Below are 21,322 nucleotides of genomic sequence, written 5' to 3' on the forward strand. Positions count from 1 at the left end.
GGGGGCTGCCCGCCGCCCGCCCGCCCGCGGCTGAGGAGGAGCGGAGGAGGCGGGGGAGGCGGCCGCCGCTTCCCACGCTGCCATTCTGACCCGGGCTGACTGCCGGAGCCCTTCCCGCCGACTTCCGCAATCAAGAGGCGATTTCCTCGCGTCTCGCTGCGGGGGGCGAAGCGCGGCGACCCGGGACCTGCCGCCCGCCGCCGCCCTCTGCGCCCCCCGACCCGGGCGGCTGGCCCCGGGGTGCCGCCCCTCGCTCTCTGTGGGTCCCACCTTCCTCCCGGCTCCTCTCCCACCCCATCTTCCTTCCTTCCTCGCCGCATCCTCCCTATGGCAGCTCTCCCCCGGGGCTTCTCTCGCCGCGCTCCCCCGGGCTCACGGGGCCCCTCAGGCCGTGCCGCCGCTGGTGGGGGCGGCAGCCGCCTCACGCCGGCGGTGCCTCACTGCGCGCCGCCTTGCCGTCCCTCATGGCTGCCTCACCTGCAGCCCACCTTGCCTCGCAGCTGCCTCACCTCGTGCTTGCCTCGGCTCGTGGCTGCCTCACCTCATGGCCACCATGTCTCGTGTGCCCCCTTCTCTTTACGCCCGCCACCCCTCACAGCTGTCTCTCCTCACGCCCGCCACCCCTCACACCTGGCCCACCCTCCTTTTGGCCTCAGCCATCACTCAACTGCCATTCCAGCTCCTGTGTCCCAAACTTTGACATTTTTAGGGGTTAGCTGAGGCCTTATTTCTCTTCCCTGGCCTTGTGACATGGTGACCAGAGGCACTGTGGCAAGGAGAGTCCTGGCAGAGCCCGATGCCGAGCTGCTGCCCGCAGCCCCACGCACCAGTAGAGGAGAAGCCCGTCTGTCAGCAGCCAAGTTATCTCAGCTTTTTGTTTTGTTCTGCATTGACTTGTGTCCTTGAAACAATTCCTTCCCACATCCCAGGAATAACTCCCAAGCTAAAATTACACACACCACAGAAAGCAAGAAAGTCTCTCTCTTTTCAGGCTGCACCAAACCAGCTGAGCGCAACTCCAAATTGGCTGCAACCACAGCACAGCTCTCTGTTTGTCATTTGTGCCCACTTCCTTATTGTTTACATTTCAGCCTCTTAAAACTCATGTATATGTGTATGTGGGGTGGGGTAAGGGAGAAGAAATATATAGCCAGAAGTGGTTTAGACCTTCAGATACTCAAACAATACTCCAGCAGCCATGGGGTACATTTGAGATTGCATAAAGAGCGAGGAATTTGACATTTACTTTCTTCAATGGGAATGGCACTTTTCTGCATCTTCCTGTACTGTGTGATATATGTGAGATTTCAACTTCTAAAAGCCACACCTCAAGCAAATTCAACATCACCTCTGTCTCACTTTTCCCCATTTTAGGGAGAAAAAGGTGCTAGGGTTTACAAACATTAGTCTGCATTTTCTGGAAGATGCTGCTGCAGGATCTTCCTGGGCATCAGCCTGTCAAACAAGGTACAAATGTCTGAAAAACTTTAGCTCTCATTCTTCTGTTCAGAAACCGAATGTTTGAGCACTCAGGGGTGTCACCTGCACCTGTGGAAAACTTCATCTGTCCCAGTGGAGCTCCACGCCGGGTCCTAGGGACAAGGCACTAAAGGTGTTGGGCTTTACTCTGCAAAGCTCGGGATGATTCATAACTTTATGATCATCACCTTAAGTGATGACAGAAGTATGTGTTTTTATTATGCCATTCTCAAGCTCGTTACAGAGCAAGATCTCCCTTGGAAGAGATGTTTTATGTACTTCAGACAAAAGGAGGGACCATGCCCCAAAGAGCTAGCACAGTGATAAACAAACCATTGATGGAAAACACAAGGTGTGTATATTGGACCTGAACTGGGACTAAAATGACATAGGTGTCTTTTAATCAGTTCAAGGTGAGAGAGTTTTACAGTGTAAATTCATCTTTAAATGATCATGCTTTTTGTACCTAATGGCATAAACCATGCCAATATTTTTCCAGCACTGGAGAAGAACAAATCTGAAGGCTTATCAGGATGTTTGGATTACTTCACACCCCTCTCTGAAAATGACAATATTCAGAGTAACCTGCTTTTTCTTGGAAAGTGGAGCTCACATTGTAAGGGTTTTTGAAAACATCCATAATCTGAATTTGCAGGGAAGATACAATTCAGATATGCATATGTAAGTTAGTTAAGTAGATGTAATATGTGAAAGGGAAAAAAATCCACAGCAGTGCAACTTGTAAGATTCAGGAAAGAAATTGAACCTACCACAAGTAAAATTTAAAGATTCCTGGAAAGCTCTGTCTGTTCTTCCAGCCAACTTAAGTTAAAGTGTGGAGAAAAGGGATATTGCTGCTTGCTTCTCAGCGTTGCCCATAATTTAGAATTTCCTACTTTATTACTCTTACTCTTGCTATCACAAAATCTTTAAAACTACCCTTTTGTATATTCAGGAAAGTACTGGTTTACTTTTGAGACTTCTGTATGTTACGCAGCACAAAGCTGCTGTAAGGGTGAGGTCTGACACAGATGTCTATGCCAGAACTGGAATAAAACAGGAGGGGTCCATCATTCACTGGTGGCAATATATTTATATAGAATAGCCAACACAATACGAGTAATTATTTCCAGACTGGTATTGAATAAATGGGCTTTTAGCAAATCAGCAGTCACACAGCCTTTAACACTTACTGATCTGTGTGGCAAGCCAAGAAACTAATTAAAAAAGAAAAAAGAAAAAAGAACTGGAAGTGAGTTTTGGGAGTGGCCGGACGTGCCTCTAATAGCAGGCTCCAAAGTCCCTTTCAGACACTTTCCCAAGGTTTCCTGACTTTTTTTTTTTTTTTTTTTTTTTTAAAACCAACCTCTCTATGTCTTTCTAATCAAGAGGAAATGGGCTTTGCACAGCTTTTGTCATGGTTTGAAAGTGCAAGCTGCAGTTTTACTTGAAATCCAAGGCTGCTCTAAACCAAACATTTTGTTCGATTGAAGTGTCACCATTGTGTCCTTCCCCCAAAATGGGTATGCTCACAGACAAATAACATCAAGGCTTTGCTTCTACAAACAAGAGGACCTAGCCTGGGCAAATGCAGTTCGTAGAAGGTATTGTCTTCCTAACACCACCACTCAGGCTTACTCAGTCTATGTGTTTTCAAAGTATCATGTTAAATCCAGTTAATCCTTTAAACGTCCCTGATAGTTTGACAAAAATGTTTTAAACTCTGCTCTGAAGACAGGGAGACAGAGACCAAAGATTTAAAGTTTGTGTATCTAAATTCAAAAGTCCAGACCTGGCTGAAGGCTCTAAGGGACAGTTATTCATGAATATTACTTTTTTTTTTTTTTTTTTTTCACAGATATACTTAGAGTGCTTATCCTCAGGATTCTGGCTTGAAAGCTTTGACCTACGCAACTTGCTCAGTGCAAGGCACGTGAATCAGAAAGTGAACCAGGGTAGGAACACAGGAGGCAGTACCTTCAGTTCAAATGGTGCCATTTCTCTAGCATCGGTGGGATTCTTTAGTAGGAGTGCTGGAGGCATCTTGGGAAATATCAGATTATACAGGACGTTTCTATTTGGAGGAGACTAGTATTCTGGGCAGGAGGTATGCATCTGGATAGAGGGCCTGGGGAAATAAGCTCAGCCTGCCTGCACAAAGCCAGAATAATCGTATTTTAAAAGAACCATCTCCACCATCTATGGAACAGAGTGCAGCGCATTCATCATCGGCTCAGTCCCTTCCCCTCATCAGCACTAAAACAGCAGTGTCAGGGTCCGTAAACATTTGGGTCAACATAGTCCTGGGTGACACTACTTCTCCTTTCTCCCTGTCTCTAGTGATGTTGTTCATACCAGATTGCACAGATTGCTCTGTCCACAGCCTTCCCAAATACCAAACACATTTCTTAGTCTTACCCACAGTAACATGGACACCCAAAGTAGTAGCTGAAACAACATGTTTGCCTGCCCCTGTACACTGAGTGCAGTGTGATCTCCTGGAGAAGCCACCACAGGGAATTTAGGGATTTTCAGTCTAAACCGCTATGTGTTGATAGCCATACAGTGACCAACAACGTCCCGTATGCTTTAGCTCTAACTGCCCAAGCACATCTTGCCAATGGTGATTCAAGATTTGCTCTCAGATTACTTAAGTGTGCCTTGCAGAAAGGGAAGACTAGAAACTGATGTGGAGGTACCGAATGCCCACCATTAGCTCCTATGGATGAGGCTGGCATTCCCCATTCTTCTCCTCTGCCAGGGCTGTTTGTGGTGGGAGAGGCAAGAAAGAGATCAAGAAGTGGCTGTGCATCTCCACTTTGCTGGTCAGTAGATATGCTGACCAGGATCAAGGCCAGGGTTCTTGTAAGGCAAGTTACAGCATTCAGTTTTCGCTTGTTTTGACCTGTAAATCATGTATGTAATTTTAGGACTCATTTATCCTAAATAAGTTCATAAAACACAGTGTGATTCTTAGAGCGTAATTAGAGCTAGACACTCATGTTGTGCAACAAACCAATGGCAGAGCCCAAGTCACTGAGAGCAGATACCCAGGTTCCTGTGGCTCCTGCCACATCTGTGACCTTTCCATCACTCCTCACATATCCTCAGCATTTCCCTTGAGCTCAGAGATTTTCCCAATGACTGTGCACAACAGGATTGTGCTGTACAGAAGAGGCAGATTTTTTCTGCAGCTGTGCTTCTAGCAAAGGGCCCTATCAGCATGAACAAACCATCCCATCAAAATCAAGAACAAAGCTTAGCACTGTAGCTGTTTTTTTAGTTCATGAAACATCGACCTGTAATAGCTATCAGGCTCCACAGAGTGGAGCAGGCTTAATAAAAAACATTAATTCTTCTGCCTTACCTCTTCTGTGGTGCTAGAGTATTGAAGAGTAGTTGTTGGAATCCAGGCTTTCTCTGTTACTGCAGATTTCAAGTCGAAGTAGAGGTTTTCAGTAAGATTTTTACTGACATGTTCAGTCACATTTCTGATTAACATCTCTGTGCTACTCTTCAGCAGATTTTCAGGCTTAGATGTAACAGTGTTTAAAGGGGGAGATGTAGTTCTAGTACTCCATACAGAAATGTCTGCATCAGGGAGACCTAAGACAAATAAAGGAAAATAATTAAAATCAGCTCTACATTTTTATAAACAATTCTTTGGATGCCAATATATGTGGCTGATATGACTTCTAGGAAGTTCAAGTGCATCTGTCAGTTCCACAGTTTTTTGTTTTCAGAGCAAACATGTATTTTGCATCAATACCAAAGTCTGTGCAAAACAAAGGCAGAAGAAAATCAATTTCCCTGAATGTTCATACCATTCATTTTAAATACAGTCCGTCAATGATTCTGAAGAGAAAGGTTGTACTTTGTCATTAATAGCACGTTTACACTTGCAGCTTTTTCACTTGCTTGAGTCTTACCAAACAGCACACAGTTTCAGCTTTATATTGTCAAACCCTGCCCTTTGTAAGTACATGGGCCAGATTCTCATCTGTCTTTTGTTGGTGTAAGTTTAAAATATGGCTTGTTCAAGATAATTTTTCAGGATAATTTGTTCAATTTTTTTTTTTTTTGTTCAAGATATTAATTCAAGATAGGTTCCTTGTGCCCATATGGGATATTCTTCTTGCTCCTTTAAATCACTCCCATGCAGATACCATGCTAACCCCTGGCTGCTTTCTTCCCAAGATTCAGCTAACATTTGTATCAGTTAACTGAAGTGCCTACAAATATAATGGTGGATTTGCTTTTTTAGTCACGTATCCTTCGGAGAATGCCAAAGTTGCAATTAGAGTGCAGGAAAGATTTTACTACACATTTTTCCTCCACATTTTCATGGCTCTTCCTCCCCATTGGTATGTATTTAATATCCTTTCTTTGTGGCTGTGAGGGCAGGGTTCAAGCTGTGGTGGCCTCTACATCTGGTAGCATCACATTTCAGCTAAGTGATTGGAATTACTCACTGGCCCCTTCTCCTCACAAAAAGCTGTCCTGCCACTGCTGTAGCACAGCTAGTGTGCATTGGCTCAATGCCCAAGACACTTTGTCTGTCCTTGAACTGGTGTCTCCAGCATGACAGAACCTTGTTTTGCTGCTGAGCCACTGGGCTGGTTGCCATTTATAACAATTTTAGTTCACAAACCCTCCAAAAAAAATGTAATGACTGGGTTAAATTGCAGCAGAAGCTTCCAAATGTAATTACTTGGTGTGCAATTATGATATCTTAGCAGGCCAATGTGTGGTTACCTCTTACCAAAGGATCAGTGGGTCAGCTTCCATGAAGTCAATGTGATAGTTTTTTTCTGTATATGTGTAAATATATATGTTAACATGTTTATATAAAGAAACTTGCAGCACTTTCATTTGCATTCAGAAATTGAAGTGAGATCGTAAGCCCTCGTAATAGACACCTTCATGCAAGTGTTTTCCTGTGCTTAACAGCACAGTATGTTCAACTGGTACACAGTTTTGGATCCTCCTGAAAAGGATTAGTTTGCTGGAATGGGTTGATAACCAGATTAAATATTTCCCCTCCTTTTATCTAACTGTGCTTCTCTGGGAATAAAAATCTCCAAGTCTCCATTTAATTACAACAAATGTTGATCAAATATTTTTTTCCAAATCAAGGCACTGAGAACAATACTACAGATCTAATTCTGCTCTCTCTTATACCCACACAAAGGGTTTCATTGAACCCTCAGGTCTGGTCCAACACTGCATGATCATCCTCACGCTGCTGCATTTGCAGAATCCTCTACCGAGTGCCTATGGTGTAGAGTCTGCTCTGGTCCTACATCACATATCTTCATGGCCCTCACCAAAAGGACAGGGAAAAGTCTGGCAGGAGCAGCCCTGTGCTCAAGCTGTCATCAGCTGCCACAACAAAACCATTAGCTGACACAAGTCCTGACTTGGTCTACATTCCGTATCAGTCATTGTTTCTGGAGACCTCCTATTAATCAGGGATCTTTGAAAGTCTGCAGTAGGCAACTAGAAATGCTAGCCCTAAAGACCTGGAAAGAATTAGGCCTGCTGGCTCTGTGCCTCTCAGATATCTCCAAGTTCAGAAGGGAGTAGGACTTATTGATAGAAAGATGTCTAAAAAAAAGTGTATCTGAGTGATCAACAGCCACTTAGAAAAAAAAAGGCCACTCAGCTGGGTTACTAAATATAGGTTTACACACCCAACTTAAAAACACATTAAAAAAAATATCTTGGCTTAATTTACAGACAAATAGCAGCAATTCCAACAGGAAGATGTTTGCGTTCCAGCACAATTGTGCTTTAGGAAAGCTGCTGCTCCATAAAAGGGAAGCTGGTGCTGCCAGTGACATTTATGGGACACAGCAGCCAGAGGATAACCGGCATTCCTAGTGCAGGAGCCAAAGGGAGAGCTCGACCCTCCTGGAAGTGAAATGTTTGGTCCTCAGAAATGTTCCAACATCCTGAGGAGGTACCATGAACAAGCACTTGGTCACTATACAACCTGATTCCTTGTTAGGCTCAGGGCTACCCTGGGTTTCCAGCTGAAAGATCTTTCCCAGCAAAGACTAACAGTCTGTTATCTGTAACCTGTGGATGGAAATGGCTTCTGCATAGCACGGTGCCATCCTGAAACTTCAGGTATACATCCCAGCACTTTCCATGTGTCCAACATCAGACTGACTAATAGGGTTCATATCTGCCCTCACTTCAAGAATTATATTATTTTTCTAAGGAAAGCCACTAGGGTCCTAGCATAAGGACCCTCACAGCCCTTCTTCAATAGGAGGCACTTATAAAAGAAAACTGCATATTTATAAGACCCAAGCAAACAGATTTCTACACAAACACAACTTGAGTTACAAATTTTTAAACTAGAAAAAACTCACCTCCCATCTGGACATCAGTAAAGTACACAGAATTCTCAACAGTAGGGTCTTTCAGAAGTGTTTAGCATTGTTCTAGCAGTCTCTTTGGAAATCAGTCATAAAACTGTTCATGGGAACAGAGCTCCAGCACTGACACTGACTAGTGGCTGAATGATATACAGTGTGTGAACATACCATTGTAATCATCAGTAGCACACCCAGGAGAAATTATGACATTCTGACTAAGCGCATATTTCATCCATGGGGTGTACTGCAGACTGCCTCCATCTGTACAGCAGCAGGCCGCTTGCAAACAAAGGAAATCTATACGTTTTACATGTATGATGAGCACGAGCGCTGATTAGTTGTCAAGTACTGAGAACCCGACAGTGGTGTCTCCAGACTCAGACGAGTGAGCATGGTGCAGCTTTCTGAAATCTGCCTACCCTAAGTATTGTTTCACAAAACTAAGGCTGAACTGCTAGTGAAACATAAATGAATCAGATCTCTACTGTACAAGAAAAAAATAGTCTGTGAGACTGCATCTAACTTGCTGACAGCAAGACTTGAAGCTAGAAGGGGTTGTTTTAAGATCTCTGTATGTGCAGGACAAAATGAATTATCCTTTCGGTTGTCTAATTACTTGTAAATAGACTGCAAAAAAAAAGACTCTTTAAAAAACATACTTCAGATTTCTCTTATACGTAGGAGTGTGACAGAAGAACAAAATCCACTAAATGTCCATCCTTTCCCATTCAGTGTAGACCTTTTAAAAACTGCAAAGTCTATGTTACTTGAAAAAAAATTACCTTCTTTATCTGAAATGTTGTAAAGTTAGCAATGTTTACATCTCATGTCAGAGTGGTCAAATGTCTCCAAACTCCACTCTCATCCTGAGCTGCTATTTTACTTGATTGTTTTTGAAATGCTGAAGTAGCCACTTAAAAGCTCTTTCATCACTGGTGGTAGCAGAACATCCCAGATAACTATGGTCATAATACCTTAGCTCTATCAGCCCTATTTCTGGCACTCTGGATAGTCCCAGCTCACTCTGAAGTGGATTTTTGGTCACAGAAATGTATCTAGACTCCATTAACTCCACGGATGGAGCTCTGCTGAAGAAAGCTTAGAAAGGTAGCTACTATGAAGACACCTAGGACATGGTTCAGTTGCCTAAATATAGTTGCCTGGTGCAATCTGAGCTGCCCTAGGGCATCTGAGACATCTGCTCAGGGCTCTTATAGCACCTATGGGAGACCTGTCCCTTTCTGAGTAGGCAATCAGAGGTCAGGTGGGATATCCTGGAGCATCTCAAATGATTGAAAGCACCTACATTGAGACAACAAGGTTAGAAAGAAATAAGCCCTTCCATCAGACACCACATTTAGACACCTAGAGGCTGAAACCCAATCCAGCTACCACACAAAGTAAAGGGAGATAACATCATCATGAAAATTACCAGTATAATTTTCTGAAACTGGCATTTTTGTTAGCACTTGCAGCAGAAGATGAAATAGTAAAGCAGGACTTGCCATCCTCCTGGTTGCTCTGGGAAGCTGTTCGTATCGTTCCATTTTTTCCCTATGAAAGTAGCTGAGCTGATTTTGTTCTATACTGTCTGTGCTGTGGCTCACTGAGACTGAAAACTTATGAAAACCCAAAACCTAGGCTGAGCTGCAGATGTCTCCATTTCTTTTTACAAAATGTAAAAACACATTTGTCTTTGAGCTTCTCCCAGTATACTGTTGGATTGTGTACAAGGTCTTGTAATTATGTCCAAGGATCTGACATTGATTCCTTGCTTTTTCCAGGTGGAGCTGAGCAGAAGTGGTCAACCATGTATTGCTTTGAACAAAGAAAGAAGATTCAAGTAATTTTTGGTATTTCAAAGGTTCACATCCATGTTAGCAAACTCTTGTACTTACAAAATCCTATAAAATAATAATGCAGGGAGAAAAACATGGGTTTGAGTGAATGTTTTTTAGGAAGAAATTTTGAGTCAGCTTGAAGGTTGAATGAAAATATTGCTTCTCACTGTTATAATTTATCCTGGAGAAATCTGTAAAGGTTACAGACACAACAATCCAAGCTGTTGTGAACCTATAGATGGATTGTTGCAGGTATTACAAACACTAAAGGTGTGAAAAAATTAAAGCCCAAAGATATTAACATGATCACAAAAATGGGTAAGAGTTGTTGCCTTTTCTGTGCTTCTGCCACCTTTCTTTGGTGGTGGCCTGCTTTCCCAAGAGTGCCAAGAAGATACATGTGTCTTCCCTTACCAAGTTCCGCAGTTGCTACTGTTGCTCCAGTGGTTCAGAGCGTGCTCTGAGTGTGCACTGCTCTGGTCTCTTCTACCCTCCATCTCATCCACTGAAGCATCAGCAGTGTGATGTGAACTCAATAAACTCAGGTTCTGATATGAAGCAGGCAAACTGAAAAGGGGTTAAAGGGAAGAGAAAAGCCCACATGAAACAGAAGATACAGTGTGAGAAACTGGGGCAAAAAAGGAGGAAGGACTGTGGTGGTAACAGTTTGAACATCAGATGGCACGTTGGGCTTTGGCTCATACGTAGGTCCAATATTTTGTCTATTTTAGACTGCAAACAAAACAAGAGATAAGAAGATGCTGTATTCAGTATTGAATTCCTTGTCCAACTTGCTTTGTATCTTTGTAGATCCCATTATGGTTCTTAAGTTCTTGGCACATAACAGTAAGTAATAAAACCATTATCCTCCACAAAACTCTTTTGAATGGAGCTTTGTCTTGATATCCACAGTTCTAGAGCTTTGCAGCTACAATTCCTTCAGGAGATGTCCCTACTATGTATGATATGGTAGAAGAGAAATTCAATGCAGAGCGTCATATTGCAAAACAGTTAATGTCACCTTCTGCATCCAGACGGCTCTACAGGCTGTGTGACAGTCTCTAGATCTCAGTGAATAACTGCAGCTTACAGCCTGGACTTGTGTCTCCCTATTTGAAGTCATTCTCCACTTAGTGAATAATTTTTGGTCTGTAGTGTTTTTGAGGTTTGTTGGTAATATTTGAGGTGCCACATAGCGTTGCTAATTTTATTGAAATTAAGCTACCCAGAACGAAAGAAGCTTGTAAGAACTGCTTACACAAAGCAGAAGTGGCATGGGTGTTAGTGTGTCAGCATTAGTGGTGCTCTGGGTGCTATCCAGACGTACAAGAGGAGATGGGGTTTGTTACACGATTATTTACATGAAACAATTTTTGCTCTTCTCAGTCATCCTGCCTTCTACTCCTTCATCTCCGCCATGGTTTCCTTCTCCGTGTTTCCATTCCTGTCCCTTTTGGATCCTGGGGTTAGAGAAGCTCTGATCCCAACAGCCGGCTAGTGAAAAGAAGGCCTTGGCCCTACAGAGTATTCCTCGCTCTGCCCAGAATCTCCTTATGAATTTGGTGAGAACTGAAGTATCACCACCTCAAGGGAGACTGATACCTCGTGGAGCTTCTTCACATTAGCTGTTTCAGCCAGAGACCACATTCAACCATGTGTTTGCCTGAGAAGGATTGTCTGTTGTTAAAGTCATCTCTGGCTGAACAGAGATGGGATACATATTTAAACTGATCCTGATTCCCACATAAAGTCAGGTCAGGATTGTAGCAAAAAATGCATATTCAAACACATCTCAGATGGCTGATTTGAAATCCAAATTCAAGCTCAAACTTTCCTCACTCTCAGAAAAGTCATGCTTGGCATTTGAGTTAGGTCCAGAATAAAAGGTAGTTGCAGCTGTTGGGTTTGGAGCTTGTACTATATCTAGGCTGATAAGATGTTTGGGATGCAATTCAGTGAGTTATTCCTTTGCCAAAATAAAACTGTTTTTATGAGTACTGTGAAAACAAAGGGTAAATTATATCAAAATATGGTGTTAGGCAGGAGTAGAAAAACTTACAGCTGTTTCAGCTCCAAAGACTTTGCTCAGTTTTTACTATCTTAGCTAAATATAGACTGAATATGTTATTCTAGGCTGATCCACTGCTGCTTTCACAGAAAGTAGACAGATGTTCTTGGAAGACTAATTTTACACATTCAACAATGAAAATTTTGACACGTATATGGATGTCAAGACCAGCACTGTGGGCATTAGATTTTGTTCTTGTACTAGTTATTATTATTATTAGAAAAATCACTCTCTTTGCACTACTTCAACTCTTTATGAGTTTCTCATATACCTGGAATTCTTAGTTACATATTGAGGATCATAATGTACATTGATTTCTCAGCAGAGCTTCCCAGAGTTGTCAAAAAAGAGATAACTGACACAGTGAGACCCTTAAAGGGGACTTATAGACCTGTCTATGTAGAGAATTTCACAAAATTAAGGTAAATTCATTACAGGACTGAGCACAGCAAATAGATGAGAAGGTGCTTTACGACCCCACAACAATTGTCTTAGTACTCAATGGTCTTAAATTGCTTCTGCTTTGAAGATGATTAAGAAAAGGATGTAAAGTTACTTTCAACTCTGTTAGACCACACTTCATCCAGTTATCTAAAGAAAATAACAATGCCTGCATACCTCATCTTAGCTTTTCATGGTGTCTTTGAATAGGCAAGCCATACTCACCCTATGCACAGGTCTTCAAATCATTTTCCCTTTTTAATCTCTTTATAATTTAAAGTATATGGGAGGGCTGGAATGGCATCTTAGCCAGTTTTCCATTCTCTGATTCTGCAAGCTGTCCTTTCAGACCTCCACTCAGGTGAGTAGTCCTGCTGCTGTGAGTAGAGTTCTGCACATGCAAATTTGCTGAAAAAATTGGTACCCTGCCTTACAATGAATGGGAGGTTAGAAAGGTTAGAAAGAACAAGGATTTGTTTTAAACATTCAGAAAACTTGGTCATATGCAAAAATATTGGGTCATAAACCACTTTTTAAAATCCTGTGAAGACAAGAATAAATGTGTGTTCCCCAATCAAAGGCTCAACTCTGCAGGCTGTTCTTATTTATCATGAAGAACTGCTTAATAGTGCACAACAACGTCAACAGGATTGTCAGGAAGGACTGACAACAAGACATCAAGGAAAGCGTTATTAAGCAGTATTCAAAGTGTTATTAAGCAGTATTCAAACCATTCTGCCTTCCCTTTTGCTATGGATATGGAAACATATAACCACACAGGTATAGCAACACATCTGTAAGTCTGTGCACAGACCCATGCATCTCAAAGTGCTACCTCAAGAATTTCTGAGGTTTTTGATTCAGTTCATTATTTTCAGGATTTTGAGTGTTCTCATATATATTGCAACTAGCAAAGTGACACTGTGTAAACATGTGAACGTGTAAGCCATGTCTGTTCTAATCATGCATTTGGGTTAATCAGAGAAATAATTGTGGATATGTTTGATTTTCAGATGTCTTCTTGCTCTTGACAGATTGAATCTGGACTTGTGTGATAAAATGAATGGGGAGGACGAGGACTTATACATCCATATTTTTTTAAAGTACTAGGAATTAGCACCCACAATTCTGTTTAAAAGTGAAAAAGGAAATGACACAAGAATAGAAAGATGAGCTTAACATAAGCACTTTGATCCAAAGACTGGGAGTAGAGAAAAGGAGAGACATCCTGGAAATATAAAACGGCTTAAAAACCCCACCAGTTGTGAGAAAGACAGCAGTCATCTCAGCTGTTCTTTTTATAGTTCTCTCAACTCTTTTCAACTATTAAAAATGTTTTTCTGTATGAATAAAATATCATCATTTTTAACATTTGAGTTAGCACAGAAGAGACGTTTTTGTTACCAGAACTTTCAGGGTACTTCCTTGAAGGAGTAGCTCACCTTGCTTTGAGCACAGATTTACATAAACAGGTTTTCCCGTCTCGCTGGCTTCTAGCTGCATCCATGTGTGAAGGTATTTCTTACTTTGCTTGGCCATTACCTTCTGACCTTGCTTTGTGAGAAAGAGAGAGCTGTTGGCCACCTTCAGGAGCCCATCCTCCTCCTGGCAAGTCCACCTGACTGCCTGGGAACAGTCAACAATGATGCTGCGAGACGACAGGGCAGAGCGTGTGGAGATGCTCAGGCACCGGGCAGATTTCACATGGAGGAGCCTGTCATCTGCCATCCACTGCCACCTCTGGTTGAGGTTGGTCATATTGCACTTTTCCATAATGACTCCTCTCTTTTCTGAAAGACATTGCTGTTTCTGGACATGGATAATCAGAAACCCTTCTGGAAGAAGAAAATTCCAGAAAAATACAACAGATTACACGTGGTTATTTAACAAAAAGCAAATTCTTGATGATTTAAAATACATTACTGAATAAATCTCTCTTCCCACTTTCTATGTGTTGAACTTTTAATGAACTTTACGTATGTTGAACCTACCTTAAAAAAACCCAGACGCACAACCCACATGATGCAAGTGCTGGTAAATGTAAAGATCGAGAATGAAAAAAGCAAACTATTGTAACAAAGGTTACCTTGACCTTCATTATATACAAAAATGAAGAAAAAGTTAAACTGGATATAAAAAAATCCTTGGACTATTAACTTTAAATACCAGTTCTAAATACCCAACTTCCTCTGTTTAAAAGCATACAGAGATCTACACAAACCCTCAGTCTGCTTCTTAGTTTTACAACACAGTCTTTTCACAATATAATTTACTGCCTGTGAATTGTTTTGGTAAAACTCATGGCATTTCTGAAGAAAACATATAAGAGGGCATTCCCAAATCTGTGTGCCTCTCAGTGCCTGTGCCGTTACAGGAATGGAGGCTCTTTACTGATAGGAAGTACATCTATTTTACTGGATTTACTCCAATGTCTCTAGCTGTTAGTTTTGTAATCATCCTAATTCATATTGGATTAGCAATTTGTGCTACCACACTTAAAGAGCAACACCAAACACTTAAATGAAGAGAACTACAATGCATTCATCAAAAAAGCTCAAAGTTACCAGTGCAAAATCTGTTATTTGTTACAGAACACAAAACTGGTGATTTCAAATGCAGCCTCCCTGCCACAACTTGTTTAGGTTTTTTCCTTTTTTTTTAACTTTCAGTTACTCAAACATTTCTAGCCTCATTAGTTACAAAGTGCTAAACCTAATGTGTATTTATTTCCCTTGGTTGAGGTTTGTCATCCCCCTGTTTTTACAGACCTGCGTATTTTCTGACTAAGCATCACAGAAATCTCCTAGCTCTGCAAGTTTCACAAAGGAGGAATAAAAAAAGAGGAATCTCCCCCTCAAAGAGACTGTCCCAAAGCTCAGCTCCTGGGTTGTCTAGCAGGAGATCTTCTTAAAAAAAGAAGAGGTATCTCCAACATAGAAGGAGACAGTTTATTTTCCTTTAGAAAGAAATCTAAACAGAACAGGCTATGTTGGCCCTGCCCCCCATTCCTCTTGTATGAACCCCCGGCGAAGAAATGACTTGGTTTTTGTAAGTCACCAGCTGTGCCGGAGGGCTCTGCTCCGTGGCAGAAAGAGCAATACAGTGGAGGTGAAGTGGGGAGAGACACTTACCTGAGAATGTCAAGGCAAGACAGGTAGAAACCAGGACGTGAAATAAAGAGTCCATTTTCCCTCTAGCAACTCCCCATGCTTCTCTTAAAAAAACCACCTCAGATAAGTGAAGCGAAGGCTAGGAAGGAAATGTGCCTTCACAGGGGGAAAAAGTCAGTGACGAGCACTTCCTTCTATTCAATTGTTTTTGGGAATTTTACACCACTTTGTCCTTTCATATGATTCTTCAGAGTTTACTAGTTGCTTTATTTAGGAAAAGTACAAGCAAGAGAGAGAGAGAGGTTTTCAAACACCTGGTAAACTAAAAGATGATATTGAATCTCTTTAGACTGAAAGAAAAGGGATTATAGTTTTGTGTAGTTTGCTGTCTGTGAAATACTACAAATCTGCAGGTGATCTGAATGGTGCTGACTAAGTACACACTGTGTTACCCAGGGAACACACATTTTTTTGTAACTATATATAATCAAGCAAAATCTCAATATTGATACTTCTAACTCCACAAGTTCCAAAAGCCTAGTGTAGGGGGGCGGGGGGGTGGGGGTGGGGAAGGGGAAGAGGAGGAGGGAAAGCTCTGAGGTCTGCACTGGGTCTTACACAAACGCCCCTTGAGGGATCAAGTGATGCTGGCTTTGCCTTCCGATCAGGTGATCTTCCTTGCTCCATGTCAGTGGGAAATTGGCTGGGTCCTCTGGATTGGTTCTCCAGTGGTCTGAAGCCATGGTGGAAGCTAACCAAATTGTTCTGGGCTGTGCCTGTTTATGGGGGTACAAGAGTGTGTGGTGCATTAACTGCTCTAGGCAAGAATAGAGACTTCAGCAAATATTTTATATCAAGTGTAATTTATTAGCAGTATGAAGCAAAGTCAACATCACTGCATTAAAAACTCATTATACCCTGTAAACAGACCTCCCAGTGCCGTAGGTCATAATGCCAACTTTGCATTTCTCTTAAAAACAAACTCTTACTGAACAGTAAAGGAAACAGTCATAGCAGCATTTTCTTTCTTGTATAACCTGTTGTGGAACAGTCCATATCACTAAAGGCATCTATCTCTTACTGAAAGGGATAGAGCAGATAAACAACATAAGCAAAAAATTCCGTATTAATAAAAGACAGACAAATATTTAAAATCCTTACCATTCAATATATGCTACAAAGTTCCTTTTAAAAGTAAAATGACTTACACAATTTACAAATACACTGGATTTGGGTCTGTAGCAGAAGCATGTTCTAAGACAATTAACAGTATAGAGTAAATACATACACACTGAATAACAGACATTGTGCTCTGCAACTGCTCTGTAAGACCTACAGTAAATACACATTTAATAGTTAATAGTATGAAGAACATATATTTCCATATAAAATATTAACTGCTTTTGAATATTTTCAAAAACAACTTTTAATTTTTTTATTATCTCATCTTCTTTTTTCTTAATTCATAATTGAACACTTGCAATTTTAGCAGCAAGAATATTATGTGGCCAAGAAACAAGCTCACCACATAATCAGTAATAGCACTTTACAGTACAGTTGACAGTCCATTCACAAGACAGTTTGCAAACGTTAAAGCATTTATACACTTGATAAACATTTCTTCTGTAGAAGTTCCAATGTCCATCTGACTGCAGCAGTAGCACATACATACATTCCATATGGCAGATACCAGTATCACAGAATTAAACCCACCTTTAGATATATACGCGAAATCCATGTGTAGTTTCAGTACGGTACCTTCTTTATAAATCGTTTTTGGGAAGCTCACAGTACATTCATATATAGTAAGGGTCCAGCAATCTCTATAACTTTGCCAAACAGCCCACAGTCCTTTCAGAAGTTGGCCTCAAAGCCACTCTTCCCACTGCAGTAAACTCCTTGAAGAAGCTGCTGGTAGGTAATGAAACAAATTACCTCAAGAGACTGACATTCGGTTTTACCTTCCTTGGCTTCACTGGACAGCTTCTGCAGAAAGTCTGCTTTCATACAGACTCAGTGCATGGTGCACAAATTCATATTGTTCACTGGTCTGAACCATTCCACCCCTGAAAGGGAAACACATTGGAATGAGAACTTATTTCTTAAGAATGCAACAACCTCCAGCCCCTGCCAACCCCATGACCACCAGATAATACAAGCCTTTCTCTCAAATTTTGACTTAGAGTTTGCTTGAGTAAGTGGGAGATTTGCCTGAGCAGAAGTACTTTCTTGATAACTTATGCCATCCAGCACATGCCCAGCATGATTCCTGATTCTGTCAGGGAAGGGACTAGACATGAAAACACCTGGCATCTACATTGTTAAAACCTACATTTCAAATTCAACACATTCAAAGAGAATTTTGCTCAGTCACTTAGGCAAGGAAGGCCAGACACACGGACACAGCAATAGTACTAATGAAGCCAGGGAGTAGTCAGAATCTGGCCTTTCATTTTTGTCCTTTACTAAAACTGTAACCTCTGGTGACCCTCAGATTGCCTGTGCAGAGAACACCTCTTCCTGTCCTCTTTCTAACGCCTACAATGCATCCTGTCTGAACAGCAGCCACCTAAGACATTTTACAGCAGTGACTCATTTCAGCACCAACAAGACAAAAGAGTTTAACTTGACCATAAAAAGGACTAGTTACAGCCAGCCTGGATCAGACGCCTGCATTTAATACATTCACCTGATAACAATCCCTTTTTCAGGTCTAAGTATGAGGATCAAGTCCCACATCTCCAAACCCAATTGCACGGTAGTGGGAAGGGGATGATGTCCCACAGGAGGCAGACAAGAGTGGTTCCATTATTTAGTAAGACTGATATTATTCCATTCTCACATTAAACTGACCCTCTTTCTGACAGCACTAAGGTCTTCCAGGTCTCACTTCTCATGGAGTAAAGCCTCAAGTTTACTTAATTCCACTTCTATTTTCTCATCTGCCAGGGTACTCAAAGCTACCAACTCTGCCTCTAGAACCAAACCGCCAGTTCATCCTCAGCATATCCTGGAACAGCTAGTTACCTCTGGGGCGATGAAAGACTAAATGACCTTAGCAGGAAGGAAGACATTAAGATGTGTATTGTATTTGGCTTCAGCTAGATCTTCATTGAAACAATCAAGTTTGTGAGGGATTTGGATCCAGAGCCATGTTGAAGCCAGGCATCTTACAGGAGAAGATCTGAGAAACCCTCATGTGATCCCTTCAGACAGCCTAGCAACAAAAAGGTCTACTGATATACAAAGCTATATAAAAAATAGTAAAACTGCCTCAACGAATATTGTCCTTTAGTATTAGAAAATATTATCTACAGCCACAAGGTGCTTTTATTTTCTTCAGTGCTACTGGATGGTGAAATGGCTGTAGCAGGAAAAACACAGAATAATGCCTACTTCTTTAAGCAAGCAGCTAGCTGTCTGTGCTCCTCCAGTGAGCTCAAGCCACTGTAGAACACTTTTTACTCAGCTGCAGGTCTACTATGGTATGCTATACCTAGGGGTTAAATCACAGACCCTTAAATGGTCCCTGTCAGTGCAAAAAGCAGCAGCCTTTTAGCTTTGCCAACAAAGACATCCACAAATTCATAACTCTTGGCTGCCTGCTGCCTTCAGCTGCTCTCCTCTGTGCCTGTCCCCTGCCTGGAGATCCAGTGAGAGTCTAAAGGTGATGGGAGGGCTTTGCTGTGGTCCTCTGTGCTGCCTAGCCTCCTTCCTTCCTCCTCTCTGCTTGCATCCTGCCCTGCCCACGCAACCCCTTTCCAGCCAGCTTCCTTCCCTGTCTCCCCCATCAATGTTCCCCCAAGATGTTCTCTAAGGGAGTGGGTTTCCCAGGTTAGATTCGTTGTGTGGAAGGGGTGAAAGAAAAGAACATGTCCAGCGAGAAGGACTTGGCAGGAAGGGCAGGTTAAAACAGGTTTGGCTGCACTAGGCTGTTTCTGTGAGTGATCCTTGCTCCTCCCTTTTCAGTGCTGAAGTAACATGAAAAATCCTCAAGAAGGCATATATAAGACTGCTGGGACAGAACCCAGCACTACCATATTTGCCTTGTGTCAGCAAGCACAGCTGGGATGTTATGATGCTTCTGAACTCTGTATGGGCAAACCCATGCACATTTCTGTCAGCCTAGGGGCACCTGAGTCCTATACAGAGGTTCAGACAACTTGGCCTTGTCGGTTAGGACCATACCATCATAGAATGGTTTGGGTTGGAAGGGACTTTTGATCTAGTCCAACCCCCCTGCCATGGGCAGAGACATCTTTCACTAGATCAGGTCGCTCAAAGCCCCATCCAGCCTGGCCTTGAACACTTCCAGGGATGGGGCATCCACAGCTTCTCTGGGCAACCTGCTCCAGTGTTTCACCACCCTCACAGTAAAGCATTTTTTCCTTGCATCTAATCTAAATCTACTGTTTGTTAGTTTAAAACCATTACCACTTTTGTCACTACAGGCCCTGGTAAAAGGGCTTTGTCCGTCTTTCTTATAAGCCCCTTTATATATTGAAAGGCTGCAGAAAACAGTCCCTGGAGCCTTCTCTCCTCCAGGCAGAACAAGCCCAGCTCTCTGACTGCCTTCATAGGAGAGGTGTTCCAGCCCTCTGACCATTTTCATGGCCCTCCTCTGGACCCGCTCTAGCTGTTCCATGTCTTTTTTGGACTGGGGACCCCAGGGCTGGATGTAACACTCCAGGCAGGGTCTCACAAGAGCAGAGTAGAGGGGCACAACTACCTCCCTTGACCTGCTGGCCACATTCTTCTTGTGCAGCCCAGGATACAAGGGGTTTTCTGGGCTGCAAGCTCATTGTTGAGTTGCTGGCTCATGTCCAGTTTTTAAGCTTCCAATACCCTCAAGTCCTTCTCCTCTTTGTTCTTGTGCAAGGCTCACATTTAATAGTAAGGAATTATCTGTGACCCTAAGACATCAGTTTGTGCAAAAGGCTGTGTGGAAGAGCGTTTCAGAAGGAAATCTGCTCAAGGAGGGAGGCTTCCTCTCCCGTGTCCCTAGTGCCCAAAAGGGATGTACCCACAGCTACAGCACCTCTGGGCGTGCAGCCTTCATCCTCCGCTAGTCCGCACTGCCAGCTCCTCTGTGAGCTGCTGGGCTCTTTGCTTCTTTGGGACTTTCTGGGGTGACGCTCAGAAAAACCTGCTCCTGGTATCCTGAGGGCTTGGGGACAGTGACCAGCTCTGCCTGGCCAGCCATGGGGGAGGGCTGGGTCGTTTACCCTGCCCTCTGGCTTGCTGCTAGTGCAGCTGCATGCAGTCTGCTCCAGAATGAATGTGATGCAGGGGTTGGGATTTTTTTTTTTTTTTAACCTGAGGTGATTAGTCAAAACACTTGAACAATGAATTGACGCACACTGGAAACTCTTTTCATCCTGTCTGAGGAGCCAAGAGCAAAGTTATTGGACGTCATTCCAAGAATGTGCCTTTAAGGTTAAGAATGCGCAAAGTTTCTCAATATCACAGAAAGTCTTGAAGATGCCTCACATCAAATATTTCCTGTTTCTGTTGCAAAACAAAAAATGAACAGGGGGGAAAAATAAGCTGAGCAGACCTGTGGGTCTGTCTTTCTACGAATCCACACAGAGTGTGGCGGTATTTCCATCCTGGGTCAAGATTTTGAGTGGGTGGTCCATTTCCTCATATTAGCTCAATACAGATGATTACTGCCAGATCCATTCACCCCTTAATTTACACTGAACAGCTGAGAAGAAAGCAGCACCTGTACGTACTTTACCTAGGAACAGTTCTCTCCTGCCTCATTCCCTGTTGGAGCTCTATTTTAGACTTGGTTTCCAGAGGGGGTACATAGGCAGTTAATTGAACTATTTTTAAGCTTAACTTTTTGCCACAATCTGCAGTTTGCCTGGATGCTTGTTTGGATCTCACTGAGTGTGCTGGGCAATGAGAATGTTTTGGTACATTCCTACAGCATCACTGTGAGTCCCTCAAGCGCAGCTCTTTTATCCTGTTGCTTGATTCACTTCGGGAGAG

General features: G+C 42.5%; 2 protein-coding genes across 6 annotated transcripts in view; both read right to left on the bottom strand.

Moving 5' to 3' along the window:
- PTPRB (protein tyrosine phosphatase receptor type B) overlaps positions 1-15,460 on the bottom strand; it is a 62,858-nt gene extending 47,398 nt beyond the window's left edge. Inside the window, exons 1-3 of one of the 2 annotated variants that reach the window (XM_040594592.1) lie at positions 15,347-15,460; positions 13,658-14,050; positions 4,847-5,085 (exon numbers count right to left, since the gene is read on the bottom strand). In XM_040594592.1, the coding sequence (XP_040450526.1) occupies positions 4,847-5,085; positions 13,658-14,050; positions 15,347-15,401 (687 nt within the window). In that variant the 5' untranslated portion in view covers positions 15,402-15,460. The remainder of the gene's footprint in view (positions 1-4,846; positions 5,086-13,657; positions 14,051-15,346) is intronic. The other variant, XM_040594591.1, reaches the window with a different exon arrangement.
- Positions 15,461-16,171: 711 nt separating this feature from the next.
- PTPRR (protein tyrosine phosphatase receptor type R) overlaps positions 16,172-21,322 on the bottom strand; it is a 147,985-nt gene continuing 142,834 nt past the window's right edge. For all 4 annotated transcript variants that reach the window (XM_040596481.1, XM_040596480.1, XM_040596482.1 and 1 more), the window contains one exon: positions 16,172-17,391. In XM_040596481.1, the coding sequence (XP_040452415.1) occupies positions 17,368-17,391 (24 nt within the window). In that variant the 3' untranslated portion in view covers positions 16,172-17,367. The remainder of the gene's footprint in view (positions 17,392-21,322) is intronic.

The sequence above is a fragment of the Falco naumanni genome, chromosome 5, assembly GCF_017639655.2.
Source record: "Falco naumanni isolate bFalNau1 chromosome 5, bFalNau1.pat, whole genome shotgun sequence".
Lineage (NCBI taxonomy): Eukaryota > Metazoa > Chordata > Aves > Falconiformes > Falconidae > Falco > Falco naumanni.